The following is a 17,648-nucleotide window of genomic DNA, read 5'->3' as shown; positions in this document are numbered from 1 at the left end:
TGTCAGCACACAGAAGTGGACCACTCCCAACAATTTCTCCTGCTCTGAAAGCAAGGTGAAGGGGGGGGAGGGGTGACAAGGAAGGAGTTGTGCTGCCAACTGTTGACAGGATTGAATCAGTCCTGAGTCTATCCCAAGGCATGCAGGGGTTTGCAGTTTTCAAGTCCCAATTGTTTTCCCTAAGAAAAGCAAGACTACAAGTACCTGCTGCAAGCAATGGGGTAAACCCAGAACTAAGTCAACTGGCATCAGTTGACAACCCTAAGAGGGTGTGAAGCATGAAGATCTAGGGATGGAATGGAAAGGTGGATTATTTGTTGACAAGCAGGAGGAATCCACCACATAAGTGGGTGGCATCATTCCAAGAAGCTGACATGGATAGACTTACAAGGCTTTTCTGATCATGTGCAAACCTTCTCATGCAATCACTACATCACAAGTTGTGTGCTTGCTTATAATTTTTTTAAAAACGCAATTGGGTTTTCTCCCTTTTGCTCTCTTATGCTTCTTTTCTCTGAGCTCCCCTTGCCCCCATCTTTACAAACTGAAACAAATGTCTCTCCTCCAAAACCACATTTGATCTTGTTAACCAGATGTTTGCCATGCTTGGGGCCTTCATGAACCGCTCCTGCAGGTGGAACATAACCAACATGGAGACCCACCAAAATGCTATTGCTCTCTGGATCTGGACCATGATCTCCCTAATTGCCCCTACTACACCATGATGTTGGCGAAAGTAAGATGCTTCAGAAGCTACAGGATGGAGGACCTTTAGACCTCATCTAGATACTCTCTTAGATAGATACTGGTTCAGTGGGTGCTTGAACACTTCCAATACTGAGCAAACTCTTTTACTGTGCTAGGGAAGGGCAGTTTGTATTGAGTTTGGAATTTCAACCATTCTGAAAAGTTTACTCTTACGGTCCTATGCACCATCGAAGAAACTCAAAATGTATTTTAAAAATTTGAGAAAAGTGTCCCAGAGGCTTTGCCTGTTACTGGAGAAGAAAGACAATGCCACAACCCAAGGGGCTAGTTCCTCTTCAAGGAAAGCAGAGAAGGAGATGCATTGCAATAGACATCTTTCAGAGGCTAAGAACACCAAAAAAATTTTTAAAAGTGGGATCCCTGATGCAGAAGGCAGCCATGATCTTGCATAAGCTGCTGGCACAAAAGACAAAAAAAAAAACCCCAACAAAATACACGAAGCATCCCTTATGATAGATTGAAATTATCTCCAAAGATTAAATAGTCCAGAAATGCACCCAAAGGGACTCAAGACCATTGCACCAACAAATGAAAATGGCATGTATATAAAAATATATCTCTATCTAGCTATCTATCTAATTATTGGTCTATAGAAAATGACTATTTTTATAAAGTTTAATAGTGTCTAGCACTTAGCTTAACATGTCTGATCACTGAAGTTTTTTCACTCAGTCATAAGGGAGGCTTTTGTGTTCATTTTGATTTATTGTAGCAGTGGCACAGAAGTCTCAGCAGACTGCAGCACTAGAGAACTTTGTGTACAGTTCACACTGCATAGAAATTGCGCTCTTGGCTGTGTTAAACAGTATATAAAGTTAATAAATCAAAATCAAATCAAGCTGTGCATAAAAGATCAAGAAAGGGTGCCTGGTGCAGAGATATTCAGTGCAGCTGGTATAATGCAGAATACTCTGGAAGCAAATGAGCCATTATCCAGGCCCTCCTGAGAAATTTTAACTCCAGAGACTGCTGTCCCTAACCGAAGCATAAGAAAATTGCCATGAGGAATTTATAAAGAATTTTTTTGTGGACCTGGCAAAGTTGTCTCCCATAAAGGAACAGGTGATGCCAGTGCTTGAGGTTCTCCAAGAACAGTTTCCTGGGAGCCTTCACCAACCCAAGTTCTCCATTTCACGTAGAAAGAGGAATGCCCTCAACACTAGACCATCTTGTCACAATAGATCTAACTATATCAGTCCAAGATGAAGACAATTTTGTTTGACTACCAGCAGGGCCACGATTTCTTCCTAAGACCCAGATGATCAAAAGCCCTGCGCTGTTCCAAACAGTGCTCTAAAAATAGCACTGGAACAGCGCTGGGCATTATTAGACCTATGATTAGAGATAATGACATGCAAATTTAAGCACGCAATTATCTCTGATCATGGAGTAGAAGTGCGGGAGAATTGTGCCTAAGCATGCGCTCAGCACAATCCTCCCGCACTTGTTTGACAGGTCCAGGCTGTCAAAAGCCCAGACCTCTCAAACACAGGAGCTGGAGGTCCATGGGACCACCAGACCCACAACTACCCCTGTCTCAAGCAAGGCAAAACAGGGGCTGGAGGTCCAGCAGACCTCTGGTCCCCCCGACAACCCCCCCCCCCCCGGTTCAAGGAGGGCTGGAGATCTGGTGGGTCTCCAGCACCCCCTAAATCCCCTCAGCATTTCTAAAAGGTCCCTGGTGGCCTAGTGGGCGACCGACCCCCCCCCCCCCCCCAGCGACAAGGGGTCTGGAGGTCTGCCGGATCTCCAGTTCCCCCGACACCTCTCCCGACACAGTTCAGGGAGGACTGGAGATCGGTGGGTCTTCAGCCCCCCCCAAGCCCCTAGCATTAACAAGAGGTCCCTGGTGGTCCAGCATCAATCCCCTACCCCCACCACCCCCTACCTTGAGTTGGAGGAGGAAGGTAGCCTGCCTCCCTCCTCTTATATGGTATGAAGCCCCACCCAGCAAATCCCAGGATACCCTTTTGCAGGCATCGTCGAAGGAAGAGGAGGCAGGCAGGCTACCTCCCTCCTCCAACTCAAGGTAGGAGGAGGTGGGGGTAGGGGGATTGACACTAGACCACCAGGGGCCCCTTGATAATGCTAGGGGGTTGGGGGGTCTGGAGACCCACCGGATCTCCAGCCCTCCCCGAACTGTGTCGAGGGGACTGGAGGTCCGTCGGACCTCCAGTCCCACTGTCACTGGGGAAAGGTCGATTGCCCACTGGGCCACCAGGGACCTTTTAAAAATGCTGAGGGGAGTTGGGGGGGGCTGGAGACCCACCGGATCTCCAGCCCTCCTTGAACCTGGGGAAGGGGGTCGTTTGGTGGACCGGAGGTTCATCGGATCACCAGCCCCCTGTTGCTGGGGGGGGGAGGTCATCGGTTCCTTGGGGGTTGCTTCTTTGTGGGGAATGGGGGCCGTCTAGCATGGAAATGCATGCTGGACAGGGCTCACCATTCCTCCCCAATGGTCTGCAAATCCTAACGCCAGCTCGGAGCTGATGTAGGGTTTGCCGCAGCCAGCAACCCAGTCTTTGGCGCACTGGTCACTGATTATTGGGGATGAATAGGTTTAGCATGCATTTGCACTAAGTGCCATGTTTTGCATTCATTTGCATGCTAGTTGCGTTCAGAGCCCGCGAGCGCATTGTTTCACGCTCTTGGGGACTCTGATCATGGGGCGTTAGCAAATGCAGGCGCTAGTATGGCGCTAACAGCCTCTAGCACCGATGTTTGCTTCTGATCATCCCCCAGTAAGTGCCCATAGACAATGGGTAAGGGGAGGGGAGAGATGCTTTTCTCCTCCCTTCTCCTCATCCTCTTAACTTCTCAGTACCAGAACAGCAATAGCACTGGCAAATATATTTGAAATATATTTGCCTGCAAGCCCTGTTTTTTGTATGCACTCTAGACAGGTTCTAAGATGCTCTGCCCTCTCTTCCCACACATGTGGAGCAGAGCTTTGTAGGGCCTGTACTGAATCTTGCAAATACATTTGTTGCTGCTGCTCTGGGACTGGTCGTTGATTGAGGCATGGCAGCTTGAGTAACACTCCTGTGCCTACCAGAACTTGGGTGCCAGAGGCAGTTACCTACATTGCCTATGCCTAAAACTAGGTCCAGCACTAACCAGAGAGTGCAGCAGCAGTCAGAGCTGATATTCAGCAGCACTATCTGGTTAAGTATAGTAGAATAATGATTCCTGGCCCATTTAAATCACCTCCAACAGTCCAAAGTCTCTACTGAAGTGGCAACTTGTTCAACACATTAACTGTCACGGTTGTGGCCGTGCCCTTATGTTCAGACCTACTGTTTCTCTGTATCTAGCGACCTCTCCAGTCTGCCTTTTTCCCTATTGTTGTTCTTCCTGTAAGCCAAGCCTCGCTTTGGTCTCCCTGCTTCTGCTTTATTTCCTGTTGTTGTTCTTCCTGTTAGCCAAGCCTCTCTTTGGTCTCCCTGCTTCTGCTTCATTTCCTACTTGTGACATCATCAGCCTACTCCTTTATAAGACCCAGGGAGCTTTCCTCTGTGACCTTTGCAAGGGGTCTCTTAATTTGCCTCTGTATAGGTCATATACCTGCTTGGCTTTGTTCCTGAGTCTTGCTCCTGAAGGTCTATTCTGTGTTTTCCTGAGCCTTGTGTTTCAATGCTTTGTTTTGTTTCTGTGAGTTTGCTTTTAAACCTTGATCCTGAAGGCCTGGCTCTTCAGCCACACCCTGCCCTTGGTTTCTGGTTTTAGTCTAGCCCTGCTTTTGACTCTTGCTGTAGTTAAGCTCCATGTTTAAGCCAATCTTTGTGCTTAGCCAAGCTCTGTTCCCATTTTCCCTGTTCTGTTTCCTTTGTGTGTAGTTTTTGTCTGTTAATTCTGAGAGTCTGTAGAAGCCAGCATTGTCCCTAATTACCTCAGTGCTATGCAGGTGTGTCTGCTGCCTCTCAATCTGCCTGGCCTTTCCCTTCCAGCTGTGGATGCTGGTAAGCACATTGCTTTGTTGTTTGTTTGTTTGTTTGTTTGTCTTCCCTTAGTCTGCTTAATCCTTTGCCTGCTATGTTTGCTTCCTGGCTCTTGAGCTCTGTTTCTGCTAAGTTCTGTTCCTGTTGTGTGTTTGAGCCAGGTTCTGCCCCTGCTATGTGTTTGAGCTAGTTTCTGTCCCTGCTCTCTTTCAAGCCATGTTCCTTTCAGTATCCTGTTCCCTGTCAAGCCAAGTCCCTTTCAGACTCCTGTTCCAGTGAAGCCAAGTCCCGTTCCAGAATCCGGTTCCATCCAAGCTAAGACCGTTCCAGAATCCAGTCAAGCCAAGCCCATTCCAGAATCCTGTTCCAGCCAAGCCTGTTTGAGAATCCTGAATCCTGTTCCTGCCTTGCGTATTGTCTTACTTCTGTTATTCTGTTGCCTAGCTCCTGCCCTGTCTTGCCTGTCTAGTTGTGCTTTGTTTTGTCTCTTTCAGTCTAGTCCTGTCAGGATCCAGTTCTTGCCTTGCCCTTTTCTGGACCCAGTTTTAATCTACTTCCGTGTGTTGCCTTGTCTTGCATTTCTGGGTCCAGTTTTAATCCAGTTTTGAGTCTTGCCTTGTCCTGTCTGGGTTCCAGTTCTGGCCCCTTTGCCATCTTTTCCTTGCCTCGTCTGGATCCAGTCCTTGTTTTGTCTATTGTGTTTAGTTACCTCTGTCCTGCCTTATTGAGTCTGTTAGTTTACCTTAGTTCAGTCTGTTCTGATTCCTGCCTGTGCCAGCCCAGGTGATTTGTCTGCCAAAGCTCCGGCTTTGGTTCAAGGGCTCACCATTCCTGACAGTTGTGACATTAACAAACTATGGCCCCCTTTTACTAAGGCGCGCTCACGTTTTTAGTGCGCACGCTAAACATTAGAGATGCCCATAGGAATGCATTGGCGTCTTTAACATTTAGCACACGCTAAAAATGTGAGCATGCCTTAGTAAATGGTGGCCTATGTTTTCGAACAGAAAGCGATGAATGGTCCTGAATCACACTGGCTGAATAATCACTTGGTATACAGATATGCACCTAAGCTGTATTCTATAAATTATGCATATATCTGTGATAATGCATATTTTACAAGTGGGTGTGCTCATGGGCAGGACATACATTTACACATATAACTGATGAGAACACTATAAATTAAGGGCCGGATCCTATATAAGGTGTCTTATATGTAGGCGCGTTGGAATAACGCCCGTAGTACTATTCTATAAACCATGTCAATAGTAAGACACGATTTACAGAATAGTGCATAGGCAGGGAGAATGCGCGTACATTTACGCCACTGAAAACCTGGTGTAAATGCCCACACCTAAATGTATGCACGTTCCCCCAAATTCTATAACAATGTGTGTAAATGTAATTGACCCCCCCCCCCCCCGATATGCCTACACTCCTCCGATGGTTTCGCCCCTTTTTTAGCTGCATGCATTGGAATTTAAATGCGCCTTTTTTTTAGAATACACCTTAAAAGAAGCGCACGTAAATTCTAATTATTGCCAATTAGTAATGACAATTTGTTGTTCTTGGCCAATTATCGTGACTAACTGGCTCCTTATTCAATTGAGTAGTGCACGTAAATTGGCCATGCGCACACTTTAACATGCACTAATTGCCATGCCTTATATAGAATCTGGGGGTAAGTGCGTATCACCAGCACTTAGGTCCACACACACTGACCCAGCTCCATCGTTGGCAGAAGTGTTCACATCTAAGCGCATATGTGTGCGTATATATCCAGCTACACTAAGATCCTGTAAAGGAAAACAGGTGCCTACTTTTCCTTATAGAATATGCACCTAAGAGGCACCCTCTGGGTGCTGATGTATAGCTCAGTGAAAATCTGCCAAAGCGGAGGAACACTGAAACCCCACGACTAAAGTACAAAGCAAACAAATTGTGGGAAATAGGCCCTGCACTCCAGAGATGGAAGAGACAATTGGTGAAGTTTATAAGAAGGTTTATTGATCGAAGACTCAATACAGTACTGTGTTTTGGCCACAGGCCTGCCTCAGGAATCTTGTTTCAATTCTGTATGCAAAAATCGTTTCACCGTTCTTTTCGAGTAATACACAGAAGAGCTTACGGAGCTTTTAACCAAAGCTCTTTTTAAGACCAATACGATGTCTGCAATATTGCTTTTAAGCAAAGATTTTTGCATACATAATTGAAACAAGACTCCCGTGGGTGAAACATAGCACTTTGTCGAGGCTTCCATCAATAAACCTTCATCTAAACTTCACCACTTGTCTCTTCCATCTCTGGAGTACAAGGTCTACTTCCCACTGTTTTTTTTTTGCTGATGTATAGAAACAGTTACAGAATGGCCTCCATAGTGAGTGGGAGTGGAAGAGCAGCCTTGTGATTAGAGCACCAGTCTTAACATCCAAAGGTGCCCGGTTTAAATCCCACTGCTGCTCCTTCTGATCTTGGGCAAGTCACTTAACCTTCCACTGCCTCATGTACAAAATTAGACTGTGATCCTCACCTTGAGTTACTACTGAAAAGGTTTGAGCAAAATCCAAATAAATAAATATTCAGCTGCTATGCATATAGCAATAGGGTATAAGTTAGGACAGCCTTTTTGCTGGCCTAAATTAATCCACATGTCTGTAGGGATAGTGGCTGAATATCACCAACTATCTGTACAGTTAGGCAGAATACCCCCAGTCTGTCCTTGTTCCACCCTGGCTCTAAGAGGATAGTGCTGCAGAAAATTCACAGATGGAAGCTCTCCTAAGTTACTCAGTTACAGGAGGGAGATTTTAGCTTGGTTCTGGATTTCTGCCAACCACAGACTAATAAATTATGCGATGTGCAGCAATGATTTCAATGGGTAGAATCAGAGACTACAAATTCCACACTGATCTGGGATATAAGTTTAAAACCAGAACTAGTCAAACAGTCTCTCTCCTGGAACTGGGTTAACTAGGAAGCTCTGTCTTATCTGCATAGTGCAGGAATTCTCAACCCAGTCCTCGGACACGCCTAGCCAGTCAGGTTATCAGGATACCCACAGCAAATACAATAGAGGTAGTGCATGCAAATTTATCTCATGCATATTCATTGTGGGTATCTTGAAAACCTGACTGGCTAGGTGTGTCCCAAGGACTGGGTTGAGAACCTCTGGCTGCCCCTCCATGGATAAGTGCTTTTGAATATTGATCCATCTGTGCTTTGTGGGCTCCACTGAGCATAGCTACAGTTCACTGGCACGTTTCTTGATGTACATCAGATCAGATTATAAAAGTTTCTCTGTGAATCTAAGCCAAAATATTGGGATGCAATTCATGCAGATAAGTCTTAGCGAGCTATTTGTTTCAAGGATTTCCACCCTTTACCATTCTGTAATAAATCTTCGTTGCACAGTGATGCCAATTCACCACTATTTATTCAATTAAGATTTTGTTTCTTGAGCAGTGTTGTTCTTGATTACCTGGAATGATTAAGGATCGAGGATGGATATTAAACTCACTAAGTCTGGATACCTTTCCTTTTCTTTTTGTCCTCGTTGCCATCTGATATTGCATGTTGAGGTTTTTCAGGAACCACGTTTAAGCTTGAAACTGCAGTATAAATCCCTGTACTTCCAGTTGCTGGTTAAAAATAAAAATGTAACCAGTTAATTGCAAGTATAACAAATCTGATGGAGGCTACGGCTTCTTTCTGGACTCAAGTTTTTATTTTGGAATGACAGAAAGGGAGTTTGGAGGACTCTGTTTTATATTTTAAAAGAGGGACATAGAAGACTTGTCAATGCTGGTTCACTGGTGAATGCCTTTACCTTAAGCAGAAAAGCACCCAGCCCACTTGCAAGTAGAACCCAAATTCATTACATCTGGACGTGGGAAACCTATGGAATCATATTCAAAAGGGATTAACTGGGCAGGAGAGGCTCCTGCCTGCTGAAGCCACACTGAGTGGGCTGGGAGGGGATATTTGTTGGCACTTAGCGGCCCTTTTACTAAGCCGCGTAGGTACCTATGCGCACCCAATGTGCATCAGTTTGGAGTTACTGCACTGCTACCACGTGGCCCTTGCGGTAATTTCATTTTTGATGTGTATCTGCTACGTGTGCCGGAAAATAATTTTTATTTTCTGGCGCGGCAGAAACCAGGTGGTAATCGTCATTCTATGTGCATAGATGATTACCACATGGTTAATGTGTTAGACCTTACCGCTAAGTCAATGGCTGGTGGCAAGGTCTCAGACCCAAAATGGACGCGTGCCAATTTTTATCTTGCTGCACGTCCATTTTTGGCAAAATATTTTTTAAAAGGCCTTTTTTACAAGGGCACTGAAAAATGGATCTGCACGCACCTACACTAGCACAGCCCATTTTTCGGCACACCTTACTAAAAGGGCCCCTTAACTGGCAGTGCTGGTGCATATCTCCTCTGGAGGAAAAAGACTATGCACATACGTTTGAGTTTAAAAAAAATGGACATGTAAGGATAATTTTAAACAGAAAAAAAAGCAGTAGATCTAAAAAAAAAACTCAGAGATGTACAAAATGTTCAATTTATTCACCATTAAAATAATAAATACATAAATAATTAAAAGCCTGAAACAGTCAAGTTTCGCTCTCTCAAAGGGCTGGGTCAGGGGCTTAAAACAGAGCCCAGCGGTGTTGACAGTATGCTTCACCTACCGGTTTTAAACTACTCTCTCCTCAGAGTTATGGCCGTGTCGGGCTTTTAATTATTTATGTATTTATTTTAGTGGTGAATAAATTGAACATTTTGTACATCACGGAGTTTTGTTTTTAGATCTACTGCTTCTTTTTTCCATGCTGGATCTTGTAGATCGATCGCCTATTTGTTTTCTTGGGATAATTTTAATAACAGAGCTCTAAACATTTTCTGAAAATGCGCCTATTTTAGACGCTAGAGACACCCATATATTCCTATGGGTGTCTCTAGTGTTTAGCACGTGCTAATTTTTAGTGCACGCTAAAAACGCTAGCATTCCTTAGTAAAAGGATCCCTCTATGAGCTAGATTCAATAAAGTTAGGTGCCAGGATGATCTGGGCTAAGCTAGTATTCTGTACAGGGTGCTCTGCATGGAATGACCTTTACAGAATACTAGCTTACAGTGCATTTCGTGCCTAACTTTGGGTGCGAGCATTTATGACTGCCAAAAGCTGGTGTAAATGCTGGTACCCAACTGATGACAGTTAGGCACACAAATGCAGGTATTCTCTAACATCACGGGTAATTTCTGGGAATGCTCCTGAACCACCCATGCCCTTCCCATGGCCACACCCCCTTTGGAGTTGTGCACCATGAAATTTAGACAAGCACGTTATAGAATGTGGCGTAGGGCAGATCCATGTTTAACTCCTAATTAATGTCAATTAAGTGCTCGTTCAATCCAATAATTGTTAGCACCTAACTGACTAATTAGTTTGTGTGTAGATCTAGGATCTGGGCCCAAATTTGGGCAACCTATATAGAATCTGGCAGTATGTGCATACACAGATATTTTATATAAAGTATGCTTGGAAACTGAAGTTCCACCCCGCTCCACTTACTCTCCACTCAGGAATGTCTATGTGTATATCACATAAAAGTGAGCACTAAGTTTCTGTATGTTTACTGTTTTACATGCACGACTCTGGTCCAATTTTATAGTAACCCAATCAGATCAAATCCTTAAGAGTTTCTGTATCGTAGTGTCTTCTTTTTATTAGGAGGAAAAGCCTCACGTGTCGTGATACACCTCCACTATTTGCAGTTAAATTGTCACACATATGCAGGGCATTTCACTAGCATCATCGTGGCCTAGTGGTTAGGGTGGTGGACTTTGGTCCTGGGGAACTGAGGAACTGAGTTTGATTCCCACTTCAGGCACAGGCAGCTCCTTGTGACTCTGGGTAAGTCACTTAACCCTCCATTGCCCCATGTAAGCCGCATTGAGCCTACCATGAGTGGGAAAGCGCAAGGTACAAATGTAACAAAAAAATAACAACCTCCCATCTGTTGTTTCTTAATTCTCTATTGAATTATCATTAAAGTCTGATATTGATATACTTCTAATTAGACTTATCTTAAACAGTTCTCCAGTTCAATACTGTCCACGGCCGACTGTGGCCAGAGTTTCGGGTCCTTCTTCAGGGTCCGTGGTTGCGTGACTGTTCTAAAGCACAAACAGATGCATATATGAATATATGAATCAGTCTATCAATGCTTCACATTAACAGTCTCTACAAAACGGATGTAACCTCACTTCTCTGCTACTATCACTCTTACTTCGATAAGACTCCAGAAATATGGCGCTCCCCACTTATAGTGATGTCAGACACCAACTTCTGTTCCAGCCAATCGGTGTACCCGGGTACTTCACCAATCATAGGTCTTGTTCCTACTAGGCGCCCTTTTCAAAATATAAGCCTGGCTTAAAAAAAAATTTACTTGTGTTGAAAGGAGTCAATCTCTATCATAGTGTCTTTGGGGAAATCTTTGGGTCTGAAAAAATCTCCTAAAAGAGAAAATCACTCAGAAGAAGTGGTTCCACTCAATTCTTATATTTAACCCACGTGGGTGTATTGTATTTAGCTGGCCTAGTAGGAACAAGACCTACGATTGGTGAAGTACCCGGGTACACCGATTGGCTGGAACATAAGTTGGCGTCTGACATCAATGTAAGGGTGGAGCTCCATATTTCTGGAGTCTGACTGAAGTAAGAGTGATAGTAGCAGAGAAGTGAGGTTACAACCGTTTTGTAGAGACTGTTAATGGGAAGCATTGATAGACTGATTCGTATATTCATATATGTATCTGTTTGTGCTTTAGAACAGTCACACAACCACGTACCCTGAAGAAGATCCTGAAACTCTGGCCACAGTTGGCTGTGGACAGTATTGAACTGGAGAACTGTTTAAGATATCAATATCAGACTTTAATGATAATTCGATAGAGAATTAAGAAACAACAGATGGGAGGTTTTTATGCCGATGATGCTAGTGAAATGCCCCGCATATGTGTGACAGTTTAACTGCAAATAGCGGAGGTGTATCACGACACGTGAGGCTTTTCCTCCTAATAAAAAGGAAGACACTACGATACAGAAACTCTTAAGGATTTGATCTGATTGGTTTATATAGCAACAGTATCCTTAAGTACACCAATTTTATAGTAGCCAGTTATTGTGTGTAAAAAATATTTTACACATGGAAATTGCTCATAGTTTACACACACAGATTTTTCCCGTCACTCAAGGTGGTGCAAATTCCTGCTTGCACTTTATGCCTTTCTCTCATACTCCTTGAAACCTGATCCAAAAATAAACCCCTCTCCCACCATCCTGAATTTTAATCCAAAAACAGCCTCTCCCCTTACCAGACTAAATCCCATCTCCTGCCCTCGCTCTGAGCTATGATCCAAAATGACTCCCTTCTGCCACTCCTCTCCAGCTCAATATAACAGCTTACTTTTTAAAATGATTAGGGGTGCTGAACTCATAAACTCAACAATAATTACCCACCCACCCCCGTCCCAACCATGTAAAAAAAAAATGAAAGGAAAGGGAAAACAAAATACAAATGGTTGAAAGTTTGAATGACCCGTCCTTTTCTAAATGTGAAGAATAGGTCAGGTAATATAGATTCAGAAACAACTCATGGCCAAATCAAAAGCTAGAGAAATACTTAAATTCTTGCCAGTCTCTTCCTCCACCCTATGTCCCTGGTCTACACCATATCCTCTTGCTCCCACTTCAGCCCATGCATGCTACATCTTTCTTCTTCACTAGTTTGTCTTCCCCATCAGCCCATTTACATCACACTCTTCCCGCATGCTCTGATATTCCCCTAATTCTTCTTCTTCCTCTTCCCTCCTTGTCCTCTTTCCACTCCTTATACCTTTGCATTTTTTAATTCTTCTCTTCCTGCACAAACATAGTATGATTTTTTAATATTTGGGGCAGGGGCTTAAGAGCTGTCTGCGTTCTCCACTCCTTACATGCTCCTGTCTCAGCTGTTCACCTGACACTGCAGCATGCAAGGTTTACTGAAATCCAGACAGCCACATGTATTACATCTATCTATTCCTATGGTCATGTCATAAAAAAAGGATCAAACCAGGTTCAATTCCCACTGCAGCTCCTTATGACTCTGAGCGAGTCACCTAATCCTCCATTGGCCAAGGTATAAAATAAGTACCTGCACATAATATGTAAACCACTTTGATTGTAACCACAGAAAGGTGGTATATCAAATACCATCCTCCCATCATTTCCTAAATTTGTTTGGCAAGATTTTCCCCTTGTGAAACAACATTGCGTCTGATCATGTGGTCTCCTAGATTCAAAATGCAATAGAACACATCTTATCTGAAAACACTCAGAGGCCCTTTTACTAAGCTATGCAGGCGCCAACGCGCATCAATTTGGAACTACCCCCCCCCCCCCAGCTACCAGTTGGCCCAGTTGGTAATTACATTTTTTATGTGTGTCCGAAAATATTTTTTATTTTTGAACTCGCGGCGCTAACCAGGCAAGTAATTGGCAGTATACGCACGTTGATGATTACTGCCCGGTTAACGCGTGAGACCTTACCACTAACTGAATGGGTGGCGGTAAGGTCTCAGACCCAAAATGGATGCGCTCCAATTTTTATTTTGCCACACGTCCATTTTCTGCCCCCCAAAAAGGCCTTTTTTATAGGCGAGCTGAATAATGGATCTCTGCGCATCCAAAACACATGCCTACAATAGCGCAGGCTATTTCTCAGCACACCTTAGTAAAAGGACCCCTTAATGTCCAGAAACAATATCAAAACCCCCAAGCCATGTTATTGGGAAAACCTTAAGTAATCTGGGGCTACACAGCTGCCATTACCCAGCGTCTCTTTACCACAATTCCCACAAGCCTTTTTCCTCTACTTACAGAATTATGCAAGGTAGTCTCACCTTCAAGTATTTGATGGGCAAAATCAGTGCTGGTCTCTGGGGCAGTGTCTCTCTCTGCTGCAAGGCCCTGTGCATATGTTGATATCGGGGTAATGAGTTCTACTGCTCCTGAACACTGCAAGTAGTTTCCATTAAGATACAGTTCTCTGTGACAAAAGTATAATTTTAGGAACAGATATTATTAAAGAATATGAAACTTGAAATGTGTTAGGGGTACAGTATGAAGAATGATCCCTCTCATTTAAGCTTGAGAAGGCTTAAGTTTACATCAGTGATGTCATCAAGTTTTATTTGATCATTGTCTATCTCCCTGGTATTCACATAGTACATGGACTTTTGGATGGTCTATATATACTGTATATTCTATGGGGTTGATTTTTATGTCTAAATTAGTTTACTGAAATTTCAGCGATAACAAAAACTTCCAACAGAACAAGACAATTCAAAGCAAAGCATGATATATCCCAACAAGACAGAGGTTAGAGAAGGGCCTTGGTTCTTATAGCCCTTCTCCAAAATAGTGGCGCCTCTCAACATATGCAACCACCCCACCCTAATCCCTCCCTCCATTAAAAAGGGGAGGAGTCACTCAGATGCCCAACCCCCCCCCAAAGAGTAACAACGTGTTTAAAATTAGACTCCGGGCTTTAGGTAAAAGAGAATAAATATAAGGGTCACAGATAGACAAGAACTGTTTCCTTCTCTTAAAAGATAAACCAACCGTTTGCCTCTATATCAACATAGTATAATGTAACATATTCCTCCCTCCCCCAAAAGAAGGGGAATCAGAGACAGTCCAAATTTTGGGGGTTGATTTTTTAAAGGATTTATTTGAGTAGCAGCCAGGGTTATAGCCAGAAATTCATTTTTGGGGAAAAATGGACTGGGGGGTCCCAATATTTCCCCCCTCCCCCAGCTGCTTGCCACTCGCCATCCACTGCAATATTACCTTTACTGGCAGGGATACCAAGCCCCACCTGCCAAAGACATCTCCCGCCTGGGTCACACCTGCAGCGGCATTTAATTCATGCAAGGCGTGTTTCAGCTGCTAATGCCGGCTCTTCCGCGCATGCTCAGTTAGAAAAGCATGAGGCTGAATGAATTAAGTGCCGCTGCAGGTAGCTGGCAGGGCTTAGCATCCATGCTAGCCACGAAGGCAGAGGGGCCCCGAGCCAAAGGTGAGGGAGCCCAGGCTCCCGAGGCCCCCCCGCATGGCTATGCCACTGGTAGCAGCACCTGCTGCCCAGGTAAGTGTATTTGAATATCTTTACAGATAGTGTTGAGTGTTACTAGAGCAGAACCGGGGCAGAGACCAGAGTTATTCAGGTACTGGCAATTTTCAGCTCTGCTACCTGAATAACTATCTGGCTATCTTAGGACAGCAAAAAAAAAGCTATTGGGATACTGCTGCTGAATGTTCTGATTTTTTAGCCTATGGTGGCCTGCAGGCTCAATATTGAGACGTATGCAGCTAAAACTACCGTACTGAACCCATGCTAACATTAGCATAAGGAGGGCTATCAGTTTATGGTCAATTTCCCAAGTTATCTCTAAAACGGTAGTATGCTACCTCTAGCAGACTTAAATCTTCTATATGGTATCCTTCTGCACCAGTATGCGTCATAGTCTCAGCTACACCTTTGCTTTTACTCAGTTATCCAATTACATCACCTACCCCATCCTCTACCTCTGACCTTTTCTTCCTCTGTCAACTTGTGTGTAAAGGTAATAAGAAGGCATCCAAACTCTATAGTAAATTAAATGAATACCTTTCGAACCCCTGCTCACATTCATTAAGTGCATGGGAGCAGGAATTTGGTCTGATGCCTGGCTCCATCAATTGAGACAGTTTTTAGTCTAAATACTATCAGACCCTCATTATCTGCTGGGATTATACAGTCTTCCTTCCAAATCAGGCACAAGGCATATTAGACTCCGAATAAGATAGTGAAGGTCACAAGAAGTCATCTCCCTCCTAAATGCTGGTCCTGCTCAGCTCAAGATGGATTGTTATCACACCTCTTAGTTTCTTGCCTGCCTGTTCAAACCTACTGGTTAGCTGTTTGGGACAGAATTTCCACAATTTTGACACTGGATACAACCATTAAGATTTCATATACGATTGTTATACTGCATTTCTCCACTCTAGGACTACACATCCCTGAGCCTGTTAATAAGCTCATGCAGTGCATTTTTTCTACCGAAAAAGGTGCCGGTACTCAAATGCCAGGCCACCCTTCAGGGTTCGGGTGATCACTGAGGGAATCACCCTACAATAGCTAGGCCCCTTGCAACCAGTCACAGAATCTATGGCAAGGCAGAATTTGTGTGTAGAGCCTGAGTTCTTTCTTTAAAACTTGGCGACCATGAGTCAATTTTAGCAGGCAATGGAAAAGGTGCTGGTACTCAGTACCCCCAAGCACCCCCCCTCAAAAAAAGCCCTGAGCTTATGGATCTCATATGGCTCTGCCTACCCATATCATTATTCTGCATTGGAAGAAGAACATTAATCTTAATATGCACGAGTAGTAGAATCATCTGTGTGCCATCAGGAATTATGAAGAGTCTGTAGCTATTAAAATTCAGAACTTCTCTAACTTCAAGAAAATATGGTTTCCATTTGATATCTACTGCCAGAAAATTTGACTTAATTTAATTCAACTTAAATTTTAAATTATGCACACTTTTATTTTATCTTACCCCAGCAATGTTAGACTTTATGTGTATAGCAGCTATGTAGCATTTTGCTCTTCCTCTGTTCGTTACAGTTATTGTTATTCAATAGTTTATCTGCAAATTCTCCTTTTTTAATGTCTTAATATAAAATTCAATAAATAATCATTTGAAAACCACCATATTGAACCTATGCGAACATTAACATAAGGAGGGCTATCAGACTAATATATTAATAACCAAATGCTAGAGATGCCAAGGAGACAAAAACTGGTAGCCCTATTTGCAAACCTTGCACTCAAGAGGTCGAGGATTAATTCTTAATAGTATATAATACATAAGCCCTGGCTGCTATCCTTTGTATGTATAGTTCAATATTCAGTTGGGGGGGGGGGGGCGGGCAGAGTTTCTTTGTATAGGTTCGGAGGGTCATAAGAGCACAAGCCCTCTGTAGCTGATGTGGTTGCTCTGTTGGGTTTGGGATGGGGGGTAGAGTGGTGAAGGTTCTGGGGTAGAATAGTAGTTTGGATTATTAGATATACAAAATGCTGATCGTTTGGCTTTGTTATCTGCGTTTATTTCTCAATAAAAAATTGTTTAAACATAACTAATTACATGACAACAGGGGTGTAGTCAGACCTTGTGGTGGGAGGGGGTCAGAGCCCGAGGTGGGGGGAAATATTGGTCTGCCGCTGCCCTGCTGCTCCCCACCCACTGCTGCAGCAAATACCTTGAGTGAGCATCACTAAAAGGAGCATGCAGGACTTGAGGGGAAAGAACTAGCAGGGCAGGCAACGTGGTAGCGCCGGAGACCGGCGCTGGACAAGGCTTCAGCTGACGGGGGTTGGGGACACCCACCAGCAGAACCAGGGGCCCAGAGGAAATTTGAGGGGACCCAGGCCCCCGTGACCCCATGTAGCTATGCCACTGCAGGACAAGCCAGCTTCAATGAAAGTCTCATATCTCTACAACTGAAGCCAGTAGATATTATCTTGAATTGTGTACAATCCATTCACTACTGGATTCCTGTTTACACTGGAATGACACCGAACTGCACGCTTGCCTTCAAAGCACAAAAGGAGAAAGCCAATTACATGGTTATTACCCACACCAGTGAAATGTACGTTATCTAGTGTCTTGCACTGAATGCTACATGTATGATTATCTTCCAGTTTGCATTTGGTGTAAAGAGCTCCTGACTCTCAAAGAATGAGTCTGAACTCTGGAGGCTAGAGTGGCAAACCTGAAGGAGCTGAGGCAGACAGAGCAGTTTAGAGAGGAGACCTGCAGGGACATAGTAGTAAGGTCACAACCGTA

The 17,648-nt window shown here is 43.9% G+C and overlaps 1 protein-coding gene across 6 annotated transcripts in view; it reads right to left on the bottom strand.

Moving 5' to 3' along the window:
• LOC115479302 overlaps positions 1 to 17,648 on the bottom strand; it is a 59,505-nt gene that overhangs the window by 9,078 nt on the left and 32,779 nt on the right. For all 6 annotated transcript variants that reach the window (XM_030217163.1, XM_030217167.1, XM_030217165.1 and 3 more), the window contains 2 exons: positions 13,659 to 13,804; positions 8,237 to 8,344 (listed from right to left, as the gene is read on the bottom strand). In XM_030217163.1, the coding sequence (XP_030073023.1) occupies positions 8,237 to 8,344; positions 13,659 to 13,804 (254 nt within the window). The remainder of the gene's footprint in view (positions 1 to 8,236; positions 8,345 to 13,658; positions 13,805 to 17,648) is intronic.

Source organism: Microcaecilia unicolor, chromosome 10, assembly GCF_901765095.1.
Source record: "Microcaecilia unicolor chromosome 10, aMicUni1.1, whole genome shotgun sequence".
NCBI lineage: Eukaryota > Metazoa > Chordata > Amphibia > Gymnophiona > Siphonopidae > Microcaecilia > Microcaecilia unicolor.
The sequence above is the reverse complement of the archived record's forward strand: the minus strand, read 5'-3'. Positions and strand labels throughout refer to the sequence as shown.